Here is a 17,187-nt window from a genome sequence, read left to right as displayed (position 1 = left end):
TTGAATTGTTTCACATTTTGTCATGTGATGTGCATTTGTAGAGTCATATCAACCAGATATCTATTGTGAACCAAAGTGCCTTTGAAATAAGGTGAAATATGTTTGTTTAAATTGTTTCACATTTTGTCATGTGTGGCTGATTTGTCATATCAACCAGATATCTATTGTGAACCAAAGTGCCTTTGAAGAAAGTGAAACATGTTTGAAGACAGAAAACAATATCTGTGTATTTGTATGAGATTTACTGCATGTAATTGGAGGATGCAATTGTGTTGAAAATGGTTAAATATTGATTGAAATACAAAATTTATTAATACAACTCTTGGCAAATTTTGAACAGAAATATACACGATAAGAATAAAAATGTCCGTTTTAAATATTATGAAACCTGAACTCTGGTCACATTTTTTGAATTATTTAAACAATCACCCTGATTTCGGAATTTACAATATATACATAATCAATACTGATAAATAAATTAAAAATATATAAATATTCTTATTCGGTTGAAATTCATACAATAGCTTAACATCTGTTTAATATTTTCTATAATGCAGATATGTACAATAGAGACAGCATTAACGTGTAACCGCTCAAAAAGTCATGTCAATGATTATATAAATGATTGTACAGCATATATTAATCGTATCACAGATTATAAAATGCAATGGTGAATTTAATTAGTAATCTTCATCTTTATCCTTTTTTGATACTTTTGGCTTTGTATTCTTCTTGCCTAAAATTTTCATTAGTTCTTTTCCCATATAGTAAGGTTTCTGTTCAGAGCCATCATTTCTTTCCAAATCCTCCACTAAAAAAAAAGTGCATAATGGTCAAATTTATTTTTTAATGTTCATAAATTTGTTTTTGATGTCTAAAATCCATACTTTAATTAGATATCATGCTGCAAAGGTAGATCTATTATATCTATATAGTTATTTCAACATTTGATTCATTTCATTTCTATTACCGGGTACCAAAAAAGCTTTTTTACTATACACAGAATTTTTTTGTTACCTTATTTAAATGTTTTATGGTCAAATTCATTGAATAATACTATTTGTGTGACTCTTGCTTTCCTCTTGCATAAATATCTTGCTTCCAGGGAACTTTTGTCTCGCTGTAACCAGTCAAAATAAGTTCTAAAACTTAGTACTCTATAAATTAGTAATTTCAGCACTTTAATACACCTGATATATGCACTTTTTACATGATTATATTGTTTGCTTTACAATGATTTCTCCTCTCAAGTAAAGTTCAGAGAAACTATTTACAGCACATTTTTCAGCTTGTATATATGAATAGAGTACTTCACAAATGAAATAAAATATTGTATCAAGTAGATTTGTTACAAGATTTCTTCTTATAGTTAATTGGGATCTTCAGACAAAAACCAACTTTATTTAATAAAAAAAAGAACTAATATCCACGAGAATTATTTTCATATTGATGCAAAGATGCTTATTTGGACATATAAAGACATTATAATCAAAAGTAATAATTTTTTTAACACAAGGATGATCAAGATTGATTTCTTGTAAGAAAAACCAATTAATTCCAGACTATTTATTCAGATCCAAAATAAAAAAATGATTCAATTTGTCTTCATTACAAATTAATAAAGAATCACAAAGGACAAATAGAACACCTGCTAAAACAATTTATCTTAAACAGGATAATAATCTTTTTTTGTCTAGACCATGGAAGTATTATATTGACAGGAACTCTAACAAACCAACTTTAAACCTTTATAGTGCGATGCCGCAAAATCGTTAAGTATATGTTATTTAACTCGACATGTCATATGGATGCATGGGTTCAGTCAAATTTTTGGAACCTCGTGATTGATCGTAATTACGGAACATACAGGAATAACTGGATGTGTACTTAATTGTCATAGAAATGACATTTAATGACCATGTCACTAAATGACAAATATGTCAGTTTTGACGAGTTTTGCTGTATTAAAACAAATAAAAGAAAGAAACGAAAACCCCACGACTGTTTTCACAAAAAAACTGAAGATTAAAAATACTCGCAAGCCATGAATATTTCTGTTTTAGTTACAATCAATTTAAATAGTAAGATTTTTTATTCATGAGAGGGCCATTGGCTAAACATGCATAACTGTTATATACATGATAGGCTTGAAAATCATAACTAGAGGCTCTTGAGAGCCTGTGTCGCTCACCTGTATCTACTGTGTTTTTGGAAATCATGTAAAATAAGGTTAAAATCATAATAAATAGTATTAGATACCCTAAATGATTGAGGTCAAGTTTGGTTTTATTTGGCCAAGTAGTTAAATTAAAAGCAGGTTATCCCATTGTAGTCTTACAATAGTTACTGAAGACCCCTTATCATTATTTAAATTAGTTTTCAAGTTGTGATCATTTGAAATTGGTATTTTTACAATTTTCCCTTAGACTTCTATGGTAAACCCCTATGTTCTATTTTTAGCCATGGAGGCCATGTTGGTTGGATGACAGGGTCATCAGATATATTTTTCAATCAAGAATCCCTATTAAAAATTGTGGCTAAGTTTAATTCTATTTGGCCCAGTAGATTAAGTGGAGAAGATTTTTGTAAAAGATTACAAAAATTTACGAAAAATTGACTATAAAGGGCAATTACTCCTTAAGGGGTCAATTGACAATTTTGGTCATGTTAACTTATTTGTAGATCTTACTTTGTTGAACATTATTGCTGTTTACAGTTTATCTCTATCTATCATAACATTCAAGATAAAAACCAGAAACTGCAAAATTTCCTTAAAATTTCTTATTCAGGGGCAGCAACCCAATAACGGATTGTCTGATTTGTCTGAAAATTTCAGGGCAGATAGATCTTGACCTGATGAACATTTTTACATAGTCAGATTTGCTCTAAATGCTTTAGTTTCAGAGATATAAACCAAAAACAGCATTTTACCCCTATGTTCTATTTTTAGGCATGTCAGGCAGACGTAGTCATCAGACACATTTTTTAAACTATATTCTGTAAATTCAGAAATTATTGCGTGCATTTATTATTGCTATTTTTTCATTTTAGACTAAAATGCGATTTCAATTTTTGCGATATTGAGAAAAATCCTATTTAATTCATATAAAAAATTTCAAAATGCGAGTTTAAATAATTGTGATTATAACCCAGTCGCAATTTTCGCAATAATAAAAACATCGCAATAATTTCTGAATTTACAGTACCCTAATGATGATTATGGCCAGGTTTGGTTAAATTTGTCTCAGTAATTTCAGAGAAGAAGTTTGGAAAAGATTACAAAAATTTACGAAAAATTGTTAAAAATTGACTATAATGGGCAATAACTCCTTAAGGGGTCAATTGACAATTTTGGTCATGTTTGACTTATTTGTAGATCTTACTTTGCTGAACATTATTGCTGTTTACAGTTTATTTCTATCTATAATAATATTCAAGATAATAACCAAAAACTGCAAAATTTCCTTAAAACAAGAAATGATTGTAACAGGATGCTGTTTCGAGGTCTCCTAAACAAAGATCCCATAATTACAGTTATTCCCATGGTCGGTGGACATTGGGCAAACTCCAGTAAAAATTGGTTTAGTCCAATAAAGTGATATGCATTAGTGACCCCTGGGGACTGACCCTATATATCATTCAAATCTTCGTGAAATGACGAACAGAAATATATATGGTTTAGGGTTGGGGATCTTGACCATTTACAAGATATGAGAACATATTCAAATGACAGGGGGTGGGGATGATCCCTTGGGTCTTACCCTCTATATCATTCAAATCATCTTGTCATGACAAACCAGAATACATATGGTTTAGGAGTGGGGATCTTCACCACTTACAAGATATTAGATCATTGGGGGTGGGAGAACCCCTGGGGACTGGCCCTATATATCATTCGAATCTTTGTGACATGACTAACAGGAATATATATGGTTTAGGGGTGGGGATCTCCACCATTTACAAGATATCAGAACTTTCTAAAATGGCAGGGTGTGGGAGTGATCCCTGGGAACTGACCCTATATATCATTCAAATCTTCTTGACATGACGAATAGGAATATATATGGTTTAGGGGTGGGGATCTCGACCATTTACAAGATACTAGAACTTTTTCAAATGGAAGGGGGTGTGGGTGACCCCTGGGGACTAACCCTTTATTTCATTTGATGTGCTTTATCATATAGAACATATTCAGTTATAAAGATGGTGTCTATCAATTTTTTCAACAGTTTTCAAGTCATAAAGATTGTGTCTATCAATTTTTCAACAGTTTTCAAGTTATAATCATTTGAAAAGTAAAAAAATTAAAATCCCATAGGGTTCTTTATTTCATTTGATGTGCTGTATCATGACTAACCAGAATACATATGGTTCAGGGGTGGGGATCTCGACCATTGACAAGATATTACAACTTTCTCAAATGGCAGGGGGTGGGGTGACCCCTGGGGACTAATACTTTATTTCATTTAATGTGCTCTATCATGACTAACCAGAATATATATGGTTTAGAGGTGGGGATCTTGACCACCTGCAAGATATTAGAACTTTCTAAAATGGCAGGGGGTGGGGGTGATCCCTGGGGACTGGCCCTATATAAATCAAATTAAAATTCAAATCTTCTTGACATGACGAATAGGAATATATATGGTTTAGGGGTGGGGATCTCAACCATTTACAAGATATTAGATCATTGGGGGTGGGGGAACCCCACTGGGACTGGCCCTACATATCGTTCAAATCTTTGTGACATGACGAACAGGAATATATATGGTTCAGGGGTGGGGATCTCAACCATTTACAAGATATTAGAACTTTCTCAAATGGCAGGGGGTGGGGGTGACCCCTGTGGACTTACCCTTTATTTCATTTGATGTGCTTTATCATGACAAACAAGAATATGTATGGTTTAGGGGTGGGGATCTTGACCACTTACAAGATATTAGAACTTTGTCAAATGGCAGGAGGTGGGGGTGATCCCTGGAGACTAACCCTTTATTTCATTTGATGTGCTTTATCATATAGAATATTTTCAGTTATAAAGATTGTGTCTATCAATTTTTTCAACAGTTTTCAAGTTATAATCATTTGAAAATAAAAAAAATTAAAATCCCATAGGGTTCTATAGTAAACCCCTCCCTTCTTTTGGCCCCTCAAAGTACCCGGTACCCCTTTTTAGACCCCAATGCACAAACAAAACCCTGATTGCACCACTAGACATGTTAGTCTAACATATTGTGAAACCTTAAGTAAATCTGACAAGAGGTTTTGGAGAACGGTGCGGACAAGTTCATTTAAACTAGAAGCTCTCAAGAGCCTGTGTCGCTCACCTGATTCTACTTTGGTTTTGGAAATCATGTTAAAATAGATTAAAATCATAACAGATACCCTAATAATGAGTGAGGCCAAATTTGGTTTAATATTGGCCCTGTAATTTAATAAAAAATCCTGGAGGCCATCTTGATCAGTAAATCAGCAACAAAGTAGCAACACTTCATCAGCACCTCTTAAGAAACATTTATGCCATGTTTGGTTTCATTCCATTCAGTGCACCTCTAGAAGAAGCATTTGTATGTATTTCCAATAGGGTCTTATGTTAAAGGAATTCCCCCCACTGGCGGCCATAGTGGATGAAGGATCAGCTTCAAAGTAACAACACTTAGTCAGCACCTCATAAGGAACATTCATGCCATGTTTGGTTTCAATCCATTCAGTGGTTCTCTAAAAGAAGACATTTGTATGTATTGTCCATAGGGTCCTTTGTAAAACACTGTCCCCAGCTGGTGGCCATCTTGGATGATGGATCGGCTTCAAAGTAACAACACTTGGTCAGCACCTCATAAGGAACATTCATGCCATGTTTGGTTTCATTTCATTCAGTGGTTCTCTAAAAGAAGACATTTGTATGTATTTCCCATAGGGTCCTATGTTAAACTAAGTCCCCTGCTGGTGCCCATCTTGGAAGATGGATCAGCTTCAAAGTAACAACACTTGGTCAGTACCTCATAAGGAACATTCATGCCATGTTTGGTTTCATTCCATTCAGTGGTTCTCTAGAAGAAGTTCAAAATGTATAAAGTTAACAACGACGACGGACGAAGATGACAGACGGATGCCAAGTGATGAGAAAAGCTCACTTGGCCCTTCGGTGAGCTTAAAAGTGGCTGAAGAGGAAAAGGGAAGAGGGAAGAGGAATAATAATAATAATAATAACTGAGCAAAAACAATAAGTCTCCAAACTTCAATTCAGGGGCAGCAACCTAACAACGGGTTGTCTGATTTCGTCTGATAAACATTTTTACCCCATGTCAAATTAAGACAGATTTTGAGAACAGCATGCAAACTAAAAGCAACTGATAAGTTATATGAGCGACCTTTTAAAATAATTCAGAAGATATATATAAGTAAAAATAAATAAATTGATAGAATTGGCACAAATGAAACCTACAGTTTTCAAACTGAAGTGGCGCAAAAGTTAAGCATTGGCATAAATAAGTTGTGGCACAAATGGATTCATTTTTGGCACAAATAGATATCAGTCATTTTTCTTATGAATTGTTTCACATTTTTTTCCTGCCTGGGCCTTTCATAGCCTAGTACATGGTATGGAGTTTTTTCATTGTTGAAGGCCACACAGAGACCTAATATTGCTTATATCCACTTATTTGAACGCTGGTGGATAGTTGTCTCATTAGCAATCATACCACATCTCCTTATTTTTATACCTATCAGACATACATTTACACCTTACAAACATTCTATACACCAAATATAGTTTAAAAGCTATAATTACTAACAGCATCTGATGAACAAACCTAACTAAAACCACTAAAGCTCTGTCAGATTAGAATCCTAATGTGTTGACATATTGAGATTTTGAACACTAAAAATACCTCTCTCCACAAAATTACGAATATTTCTTATTGAATTCATATTTCACTTCCTGAATTTCTAAATCTGCTCTAAAACAAGAACATATCATACAATTTTTTTCCAATTCAGTTATCCTATCATCAAAGAATTATGGCTAGACAACACATTATGCGAAAAAATCTTTAACTGACGAAAACTATTTATAAATATATTGATTTTCATTTGAGGATCATTATAATGAACAAGGAAGGAATGGCATTCCTGCCATTACAATGGAAAAGTGCTACCTGTGTAAAGGCAGTTTTTCTAAACTGATTTGACTCCTAGAGATTTATGGAAAATAGGCATTTTCAAAATTTGCAAAAATCTGCAAATTAGCAGACTCTTGATACTACAGAAGATATCAAGGTTATTTGCAAACTGTTTATGGCACTGACAGAAAAGCAATACCTTTGTCTTACCTACTTAATTTGTGTTGCAGTTGTGAAAAAAATTGTTAAAAGACACCAAAAAAAAATCAGGATTTTTAAAGACTGGGACCGCAGACTTCCATTCCAATAACTGTTTTCTTCAAGCTTGGCCTTTCGGTGCTTAATGTATTGACACATTTCACTGTCTATGTGGGCTTAAGCCGTTGTTACAACACCAATCAGTATCGCTTGGTCTTGGAGGCAAGCAATATGACAATAATATCATCCAAAATATCTTTGTTTCTTGAGATGGCACCCTCCCATCCTGCTCCTTGAACACAAATTTTAACTTGATGTTTTTTTATCAGTATGAAGCATTTGCTTATTTGCATATTTTTGCAAGTTTAGGAAAAACGGCATTTCTTGTAACGCTTATTCATGGCGAGAGTTATCTACAAATTACCTGGATCAAATCCAATTGTGGATATTTTTAGGCATTCCACATAATTTGGAAACAACAAATTTAACATATAATATGACTTACAAAAACAAAGGAAAAGTGTATCCACTGCCATGTCATATACGCTGAAGAAACAACTGGCTATAACATACGATCCAACTGTTATCAGCTAAAATACAAGAAAAATAACTACAACAAACTGACTGTTTAAGGGGAATCACTCCTACGAAGAGGGACAGTCTACTAACTTTACCGAAAAAATTTGACTTGTTAGTAGATCTTGACTTGCAGATAATTTTTGTGATTTAAAGTGTCTATTTATTTCTTATAATTTTTTTCATATAAGGCAAAACGCAAAAAAAAAATGTTACGAATCATCATTAAGGGGCTATAACTCCAATAAGGAGTCGTCAGACAATTTCCTCCATATGTCTTCATTTTAGATCTTGTCTTGCTGATCATTTTAGCTTATTTAAGTTTCTATCTAACATAATTTTTAAGATATAAGGCAAAAATGCAAAAAAATGGTAAAACTCGTCATCAAAGGGCAATAACTCTAATAAGGAGTCAACTGATGATTTCGACTATGCAGACTTATTGGTAGAACTTGTCTTGCTAATAATTTTTGCAACTTAAAGTTTCTCTTTATCTATTATAGTTTTCAAGATAATAGGCAAAAAGGGAAAAAAAAGGGGAAAATTTGTTATTAAGGGCAATAACTCCTATAAGAAGTCGTCTGCCAGTTTTGACATATATGAACAACTGCTAGAGTTCAACATTCTGAAAATTTCTGCTCCTGTCAGATTTTCAAATAATAGACGAACCTTGCATTTTACCCATATGTTCTATTTTTAGCCATGTTAGCAGGCGGGGTCATCAGACACATTTTTTAAACTAGATACCCCAATGATGATTGTGGCCAACTTTGGTTAAATTTGGCTCAGTAGTTTCAGAGGAGAAGATTTTTGTAAAAGTTAACAGACGACGGACACCAAGTGATGAGAAAAGCTCACTTGGCCCTTTGGTGAGCTAAAAATTATTTGTGATTTCGATGACATCAGTTTGAAGGTCAATGTCAGGTTTACACCTATCATATCATCAAGTTTACTTAACAAGGACTTTACGGAACAAATAAATAACTTCATCATAAATTTTTCTTTGTGGGATAAAAAATACGAAACAACCTATTTTTATCAAAGGTTTCATAAAAATGTTCATCATAAAAGTATTGAATATACAGGTACTGTCCAGTTTCATTTAGTTTTGCAGTGTACAAAATAACATTTCACATCAAAATAAGAAACATATTATAAAATGATAGTAAAAATGTACCTTGACCTATAATGGTTTACTTTTATAAATTGTAACTTGGATTGAGAGTTGTCTCATTGGCACTCATACCACATCTTCCTATATCTATTCTTAAAGTTTCTAATAATTTACAAAATCAAAATACGTTAAAAAATAACAAGCTTACTTACCACAATAGGAACGACATAGAAATTAAGAGTTGGTGTGTACGTCTTTAGAAAATCTATTCTTCCATCAAAGAAGAAAAATGACAAGGCAGCTAAAAAGATAACTATGATTAATATAATAAGCACAGCTTCAAGGTCAATTATAAACTCATATGACAGGACAAATTATCCAAAGAAAATTTAATCACTTATAATGAGGGAGAGAGAGAGAGAAAATATTGTGCTATTCCATGGCGGTCAGTTTTCATTGGCGGAGGAAGCTGGAGTGCCCGTAGGAATACATGACCTTCGGTAGGAAAACTGACAATCCTAGTCAATTAAGATTGGAGCTGAGCACAACGGCCACATGCGAGATACAAATTCACATTCCCAGTGATGACAGGCTAGTGATACAGTAGTCTCACTAAGGGAGCTGCCATTTGATTTTTATAGGGGGGCTAGGATGAAAAATTTTGTCCTGCCTTTTTATTTTTCACTCTATTCGGTCCTGCCTTTTTTTTTTTTTTTTAGTTTACCCTGACTTTTTTTTACATAAATTGTCATCCTGCCTTTTTTTTTTACAAAGTGTCTCATCCTGCCTTTTTTTTTACTCAAAACTCCTGTCCTTCCTTTTCAAATTTCATCCTAGCCCCCCACCCCCCCCCCCGCCCCCCCCCCCCCCCCCCCCCCCCCCCCCCCCCCCCCCCCCCCCCCCCATAAAAATCAATTGGTAGCTCCCTAATTAGACCACTCTGCCACCTAGGCCCCAAATTCTACAAAATAGTTATCTTGAAGCAAGGAATTATTTGAATATGGAATAATTTTGAATTCTGGAAAATTGACAACAAATGTATGATGAAAACTAACCCAACTAAATAGGGTTAGCCATACACGCATGCCTAAGATTAATCTTTCTTTCACTGATATTTCAGTATGAACTAACTAACCCTCCTTAGCCATGCTAACACTCTTAAATTGGGTTAGTTTTCTTCATTAAGTTCTTATCAATTTTCCAGAATTCAAAATTATTCCAGATTCAAATAATTCCTTCTTTTGAGGTTTTAAGAAATAAAATATGACATATGACATAGAACCAGTTCAACATCAAGTGGATCATACCTGGTAAGTTTTGTAGGTGTATTTGTTTGAACATTTTGATTCATTTCGTCTTTTTGAGGTGACTGACATACACATCACCTGAACCTTTATTCAACTTCAAACATCACTAACTTACCAGAGCCAGCAACTATTACAAGCTTGCCTATAAACAGTAGAAAATCTGTTACTTTGTCTATGACAACTACTCTGAAAAAATAAAAATAAAATGCTGTTTATATAACATAGATGTTTTTCACTAAGATAAATAATGCCCATGAAATTTCAAAATAAGTCCAAGTTAATAACAACATCTTTTTGCAACCATGCAAGTCCATTCAAAGAATTTTCACCAAATTTATGGCCTGATGGGTTTTTGTTTTTTTTGCACAACTACTTTTTTTTTCTCTTTTGAGTTGTTTAACATTTTGTCATACTGGGACTATGTATAGCTTACTATATGGTATGTGTTTTGCTAATTGTTGAATACAAAAAAAATAATGCTATCAAAATTTTTAAAAATGTTAGTTTTTATTTTTGGGAAACCTATCCTGTCATAATTTTTGGAATAATATAAACATTGCAAAAATTACAGCATTGTTACTATATATATCAATCATATGGTCTGTGGTATTGATGACTTAAGGTGCCTTTACACTGTACCATTCTCCATCCGATTTGATACTGTAGCCAAGGTAAATGGTACAGCCCTCTGTTCACATGATACGATTTTCCATTTCAATAACCAAACAACATCCAATTTCAGTGTTTACACGGTGCAATTTTTGTCGATGCAACATTATAGGTTAAAAATAGAATGGAAATCGGATGGAAAATCCTACCCTGTAAACCAACCTTTAAATTTGTAAAAAAAAGTTTTCATTGCCCTAAAACACGAACTCTTTAGGCCTAAAAATGCAATTGTATGATGTTGCCTATCCACCCACCTAAAAAGCAGCCTACCCGAAAAATTTTGACAAAATTCATTTCAAATTTTTTTATTTGAAGTTTTTTCGTGCTCTAACGTCATTTTCTTGTCTAAAACATGTAACTTATGTTGTTGCCCCCACAAAAAAAATAAATCCTTACCTACCTACACATCCCTACAAGGCATGGGTAGGCAACATAAAACAAAGAATTTGTTATGGGTGGCCTTACCTAACACAATTCCTCATGATCAACATAAAGGCATTTTTAGCTGATGTACAAAAGTTCTTCCCATGAGCTGCTATCTGCAAATAGTGTGTATTCATATAGTTAGCATATACAATAACTGATGTTCATTATATTTTCTCTTAATTATAACAGTGGTCACAACAAGACAAATTAAAGAACCTTAGTGAGCGCGCTCACATACCCCACGTCCCCACATTGTCATTGGAGAAATAAAATAAGTGTAAGAAAAAAAAAAATTGTATCAGAAAAAAAAATTGAATCATAATTTCCTGTCGATATGCACATCTACGTAGTATGTCCTTATTATCTGAAATTCTGTTGTGTGGTTTGAGAGGAGTTGCGATGACAAAAGGTTGCCGTAGTATATTGGGCAAATAAATTCAAAGGGGCGTAACTCCTAGAAAAAGAATTGAATCGTAATTTCCTGTCGATATGCACAACTACATAGTATGTCCTTATTATCTAAAAAGGTTTCGTGAAATTCTGTTGTGTGGTTTGAGAGGAGTTGCGATGACAAGAAACAGGACTGACAGACTGACGAACTGAGGGACTGACAGACTGACGGACGGACGGACGGGTCAAAAACATTATACTCTCCGCAACTCGTTGCGTGGGGTATAATAAAGAGCTGCGCCATAAGCACATGATATGCCCGTCACCTTTTTAAAGAATAAAGTTCCATAACTCCTCAATGTCATATCAGAAATTTATAAAAAACTAAAGGGAGATTAATTTAATAGATATAAAGCAGTCACCAAAGTTTCATGAAAACTGCTCAAAGCAATTTTGAATTATTGTCCGAAAACTGGAAAATCCCCCTTTTTTAATGAATAAAAGCGCATAACTCGGAAACGTAAGATCTAAAATTTATAAAAATTGAAAGGGAGCTCAAATCAATAGATATAAACAATTCAACAAAGTTTCATGCAAATTGGTTTAAGTGTTTTTGAGTTATTGTCCGACATGTTGATAAAGGACAACGGTATACCATAATACGTCCCGTAAACGGGCTTATAAAAATTACCAAGATTACCAAAAGGGTCCCAATAAACACATCAGAGGTTGTCAAAACCACCTGAATGAAATACAGATCCTATCTTCATGCTTTGCTTACACTGCTCTAACAACAATTCGTTTTACTTTCTGTTCTGGTAACTATCACTTTAGCCAATGAAATTGCACACTCTGAAGTGTCTCGCCTGCTTTACTATTCATGATTTTTCTTATTTTGAAAGTCCTAAAGATATAATTTTACTACAAATATAGCATACATAAAAGAACAGAGTTCCAATGTCCCCTGCGTTGCGCATATTTGATCTGTTCTTTCCAAGGACAATAATTAAAAAAAAAATGTAGTTCCCTGAGAAAGATGCTACGAAAAATATTCATGGGATGGAAGGAAGGACTGACGGATGGACACAGAGGTAAAACAGTATACCCCCACTTTTTTAAAGCGGGGTATAAAAAGGAAAGGCTTAATTTCCTGGTTGAAGGAAAAAAATATAAGTAAAAGATTTCAATGCCTCTTTTTGTAATTTTATCAGGTTGTAAAAGCCTAGAATGTGAACACATTTTAAGTTCCACGTTTCATACAAAATTACCGGTAATCACAAAAACAAATAAATATGATAAATACAACCTAAAACAGAAAATCTATACAAAACTATTTTGTTTTATCTTCGATGGTAAAATATAATATTTTAAAACTAGAGGCTCTCAAGAGCCTGTGTCGCTCACCTGTATTTACTGATGCTTTGGAAATCATGTAAAATAAGGTTAAAATCATAATTAATAGTATTAGATATTAAATATTATAATGATATTTAAGATAATAACAAAAAACTGCAAAATTTTTGTAAAATTACTAACTCAGGGGCAGCAACCCAACAACGGGTAGTGGGATTTGTCTGAAAATTTCAGGGCAGATAAATCTAAATCTAATGAACATTTTTGCCACCTGTCAGATTTGCTCTAAATGCTTTAGTTTCAGAGATATAAACCAAAAACTGCATTTTACCCCTATGTTCTATTTTTAACTAAGTTGGCCATGATGGTTGGAAGGCGGGGTCATCGGACAAATTTTTTAAACTAGATACCCTAATAATGATTATGGCCAAGTATGGTTAAATTTGTATCAGTAGTTTCAGAGAAGAAGATTTTTGTAAAAGATTACAAAAATTTACGAAAAATTGACTATTAAGGGCAATAACTCCTTAAGGGTTCGACTGACAATTTTGGTCATGTCAACTTATTTGTAGATCTTACTTTGCTGAACATTATTGCTGTTTACAGTTTATCTCTATCTATAATAATATTCAAGATAATAACCAAAAACTGCAAAATTTCCTTAAAATTACCAATTCAGGGGCAGCAACCCAACAACAGGTTGTCAGATTTGTCTGAAAATTTCAGGGCAGATAGATCTTGACCTGATAATCAGTTTTACCCTATGTCAGATTTACTCTAAATGCTTTGGTTTCAGAGATATAAGCCAAAATCTACATTTTACCCCTATGTTCTATTTTTAGCCATGGCGGCCATCTTGGTTGGTTGGCGGGGTCATCGTACACATTTTTTAAACTAGATACCCTAATGATGATTGTGGCCAAGTTTGGTTAAATTTGGCCCTGTGGTTTCAGAGGAGAAGATTTTTGTAAAAAGCTAATGACGACGGACGCCAAGTGATGAGAAAAGCTCACTTGACCCTTCAGGTCAGGTGAGCTAATAAGAAATATACTACCATCCTAAAAATTTAATTAAAAGAAATAAGATACCTCATAAAAATCTTGACTGAATATAGCTTTTAACTATTACAGAAATGAATATTGACAGAATTTAATGAATAGTTAAAAGCTATATAGCTAGCATGAAGTATGATTTGAGAAGTTTAATAGGGGAGTTTCTTCAAAACAATTTTGAAGCGAGTCAAAACAGGAGTATAATATTCAACAACAGTTCTTTTTGAATTGTTTTACACTTGTCATTTTGGTGTCCTTTATAGCTTGCTGTTCGGTGTGAGCCAAGGCTCTGTGTTGAAGGCTGTACTTTGACCTAACATTGTTTACTTTTTATACATTGTGACTTGGATGGAGAGTTGTCTAATTGGCACTTCTTATTTCTACTTAATAGATAAATCACTACTTTCTTTAGTTCAAACACACGACATGACAAAGATAACAGACATACTGATGACCCCTTATTTAGTATTGATCTGAAAGATGCATATTTAAGAGATATTAATTCCTACCAAAAAGCTACTCACAAACAAATCATGCATATATCCCTAATCTCTTTCACAAGTAAATAAAACCTTGATCTTAAAGCAGTAATTGTGAAGTCATGTTCAGACTTTCAGTCAATATTCAGACATTTTATACTACAAACTCAATAATACTATAGGTTTTACTATGATATCCAATGACTGGGTCATAACGACTGCTGGTTGTCTGTTCCTTTCCCCATACATGAGGGGCCTGATGGGTTATTTTCGTTCTTCGTGATCTTCGCATTTTCGCTATCGTGATTCGTTTTTCTACCGATTTTTTAATTTTTTTATATTTTCGTGATCCGTGATCATGGAAATTTATTTTCTGTGAATCGTGATTGACAAAAAAATCGTGATGAGACCCCCCTCCCCCCCATTATCAGGCCCCTCATACATGCATTTAAGCTGCTGCTGTGAAATTCAGTATTGAGACAATGACATTTTGATTTATTTTTAAGAGACTTATTTGTTCACTACATATTTATTTTCCTGTTCAAACCCTTACCATGGAAAATAAAACTCCCCTTGAAATTTCTTGAGTTTATAGTATGATTTTCTTTTCAACTTTCATGGTGGCCACACTAATGAACAATTGGGAAAGTTATATAATATACAAACTTATATACCATTATGTAGGCATTCTTGTTCAGGAAACGTAAAAACTTCTCCAAACACCAGAAGCAACACTTCAGACATCTGCAATAAAAAAATGTCACTTAAAACTTGATGCTTAACTTTTTCGTAGATAAAGCATTATAAACTTTTGCTTGGTAAAAACCTACAACAGTCATTTTCGAGTTCAGTATCTATAAATGTTGACATTTTTGCTGCTCGCAATTTACCATAGCTTTCATCAGTACGCAAAAATGGGTAAAACTCGTCTCGAGTCAGACATAACAACACATGTGTTAAACTCATCAGGATTGCCCATGTGGTTTCAGAGAAAATTTTAATGAACGATGACAACCCAAAGTGATGGCAATAGCTCACATGACCTTTTGTCCAGGTGAGCTAAAAGACAAAAATCCTATAAAAATACTCCCATGTTATCTCTCAAATTACTTTAATAAACTGTTAACACAGAGATATGTCTCGCCTATTTGTTATTTTGATAATGCAAATGTTGAAATTAAAATAGCAAAACTTTAACATGTAAGTTATGCAAATATTAAAAGTCAATGAACCATGACTAAAGGTACATGGCTAAACAGTCTTCATGGAAATGAGATGTGCCAATGCTAATACAAATGCAAACCAAATACCATTGTCTTTTCGTAAGTCGTTCCCTTTAAACAAACCTAAACACAAACATTTACTTGTAAACTATGTAAAAGTTTCAAAGTCAATGAACCATAATTAGGGGACGGGGTTAATCTCCATGGAAATAAAACATGCAAATGTCTATACATTTGCATACCGAATATCATTGACTTAACATTAGTGGTTCATCTTAAACTGACCTAATCACAAACTTATACATGTAAACTAAGCAAAAGTTTCAAAGTCAATAGACTATGACTGACTGGTAAGGACCAAATATTCTCCATGGAAATGAGATGTGCTAATGCTCATACAACTGCATACCAATCATCATTGACCTACCACTAACGGTTCCCCTTAAACTGACCTAATCACAAACTAATACATGAAAACTAAGCAAAAGTTTCAAAGTCAATAGACCATGACTAAGGGGGCTGAGCCAAATAATTTCCATGGAAATAAGATATGCTAATGCTTATACAACTGTATACCAAATATCATTGACCTAACACTAGTGGTTCCCCATAAACTCACCTAATCACAAACTAATACATGTAAACTAAGCCAAGTTTCAAAGTCAATAGACCTTGACTGATGGGGCGGGGCCAAATAATCTCCATGGTAATGAGATGTGCCAATGCTAATACAACTGCATACCAAATATCATTGACCTACCACTAGTGGTTCACCATGAACTAGACCTAATCACAAACTAATAAGTTGTTGACGCCGCCGCCAAAGCCGGAAACAGCATACCTTTGTCTCACTTTTTGACTCCGTCAAGGCGAGACAAAAACTGACTAAACCCTAATACTTAATGGAAACAGCATCTCATATACAAAATACACCAGTATAATGCCTCTGAGTAACAACATTGCCAGTAAAATTAATCAAACTATAGGGAATTCTGTTAGATCTAATAAATTACCAAGATTCATACAGAGATAAAAAAAAAAAAAAAAAAAAAAAAAAACATAGTAAACAGGAAGTGAGTACCATCCCTAATATCTATTTTGAAGTCTAATATCTTTTGATGAGGTAAATGTGAAGTCTATCTCAAAAAAACCTTACTAAAAACCTAGATAAATTAAAAAAAGTGTGTTAATGTACCTTAGGATGTGGCATAGTTATTGGACACATAAACGGAAAATAAAAATGATTCATGCGTAAAACGTTATAAGTGTGTGTAATTAT

General features: G+C 33.6%; 1 protein-coding gene across 2 annotated transcripts in view; it reads right to left on the bottom strand.

Moving 5' to 3' along the window:
• Nucleotides 1-289: 289 nt before the first annotated feature.
• Nucleotides 290-17,187, bottom strand: part of LOC127729962 (choline transporter-like protein 2) — a 111,059-nt gene continuing 94,161 nt past the window's right edge. For both annotated transcript variants that reach the window (XM_052237962.1, XM_052237961.1), the window contains exons 18-23: nucleotides 15,360-15,429; nucleotides 11,451-11,524; nucleotides 10,432-10,502; nucleotides 9,222-9,310; nucleotides 7,825-7,909; nucleotides 290-811 (exon numbers count right to left, since the gene is read on the bottom strand). In XM_052237962.1, coding sequence (XP_052093922.1) covers nucleotides 681-811; nucleotides 7,825-7,909; nucleotides 9,222-9,310; nucleotides 10,432-10,502; nucleotides 11,451-11,524; nucleotides 15,360-15,429 — 520 coding nt within the window. In that variant the 3' untranslated portion in view covers nucleotides 290-680. The remainder of the gene's footprint in view (nucleotides 812-7,824; nucleotides 7,910-9,221; nucleotides 9,311-10,431; nucleotides 10,503-11,450; nucleotides 11,525-15,359; nucleotides 15,430-17,187) is intronic.

Source organism: Mytilus californianus, unplaced genomic scaffold, assembly GCF_021869535.1.
Source record: "Mytilus californianus isolate M0D057914Y unplaced genomic scaffold, xbMytCali1.0.p SCAF_2, whole genome shotgun sequence".
Taxonomy (NCBI): Eukaryota; Metazoa; Mollusca; class Bivalvia; order Mytilida; family Mytilidae; genus Mytilus; species Mytilus californianus.
Note: the sequence above shows the minus strand (reverse complement) of the source record. Positions and strands in the feature narration are given on the sequence as shown.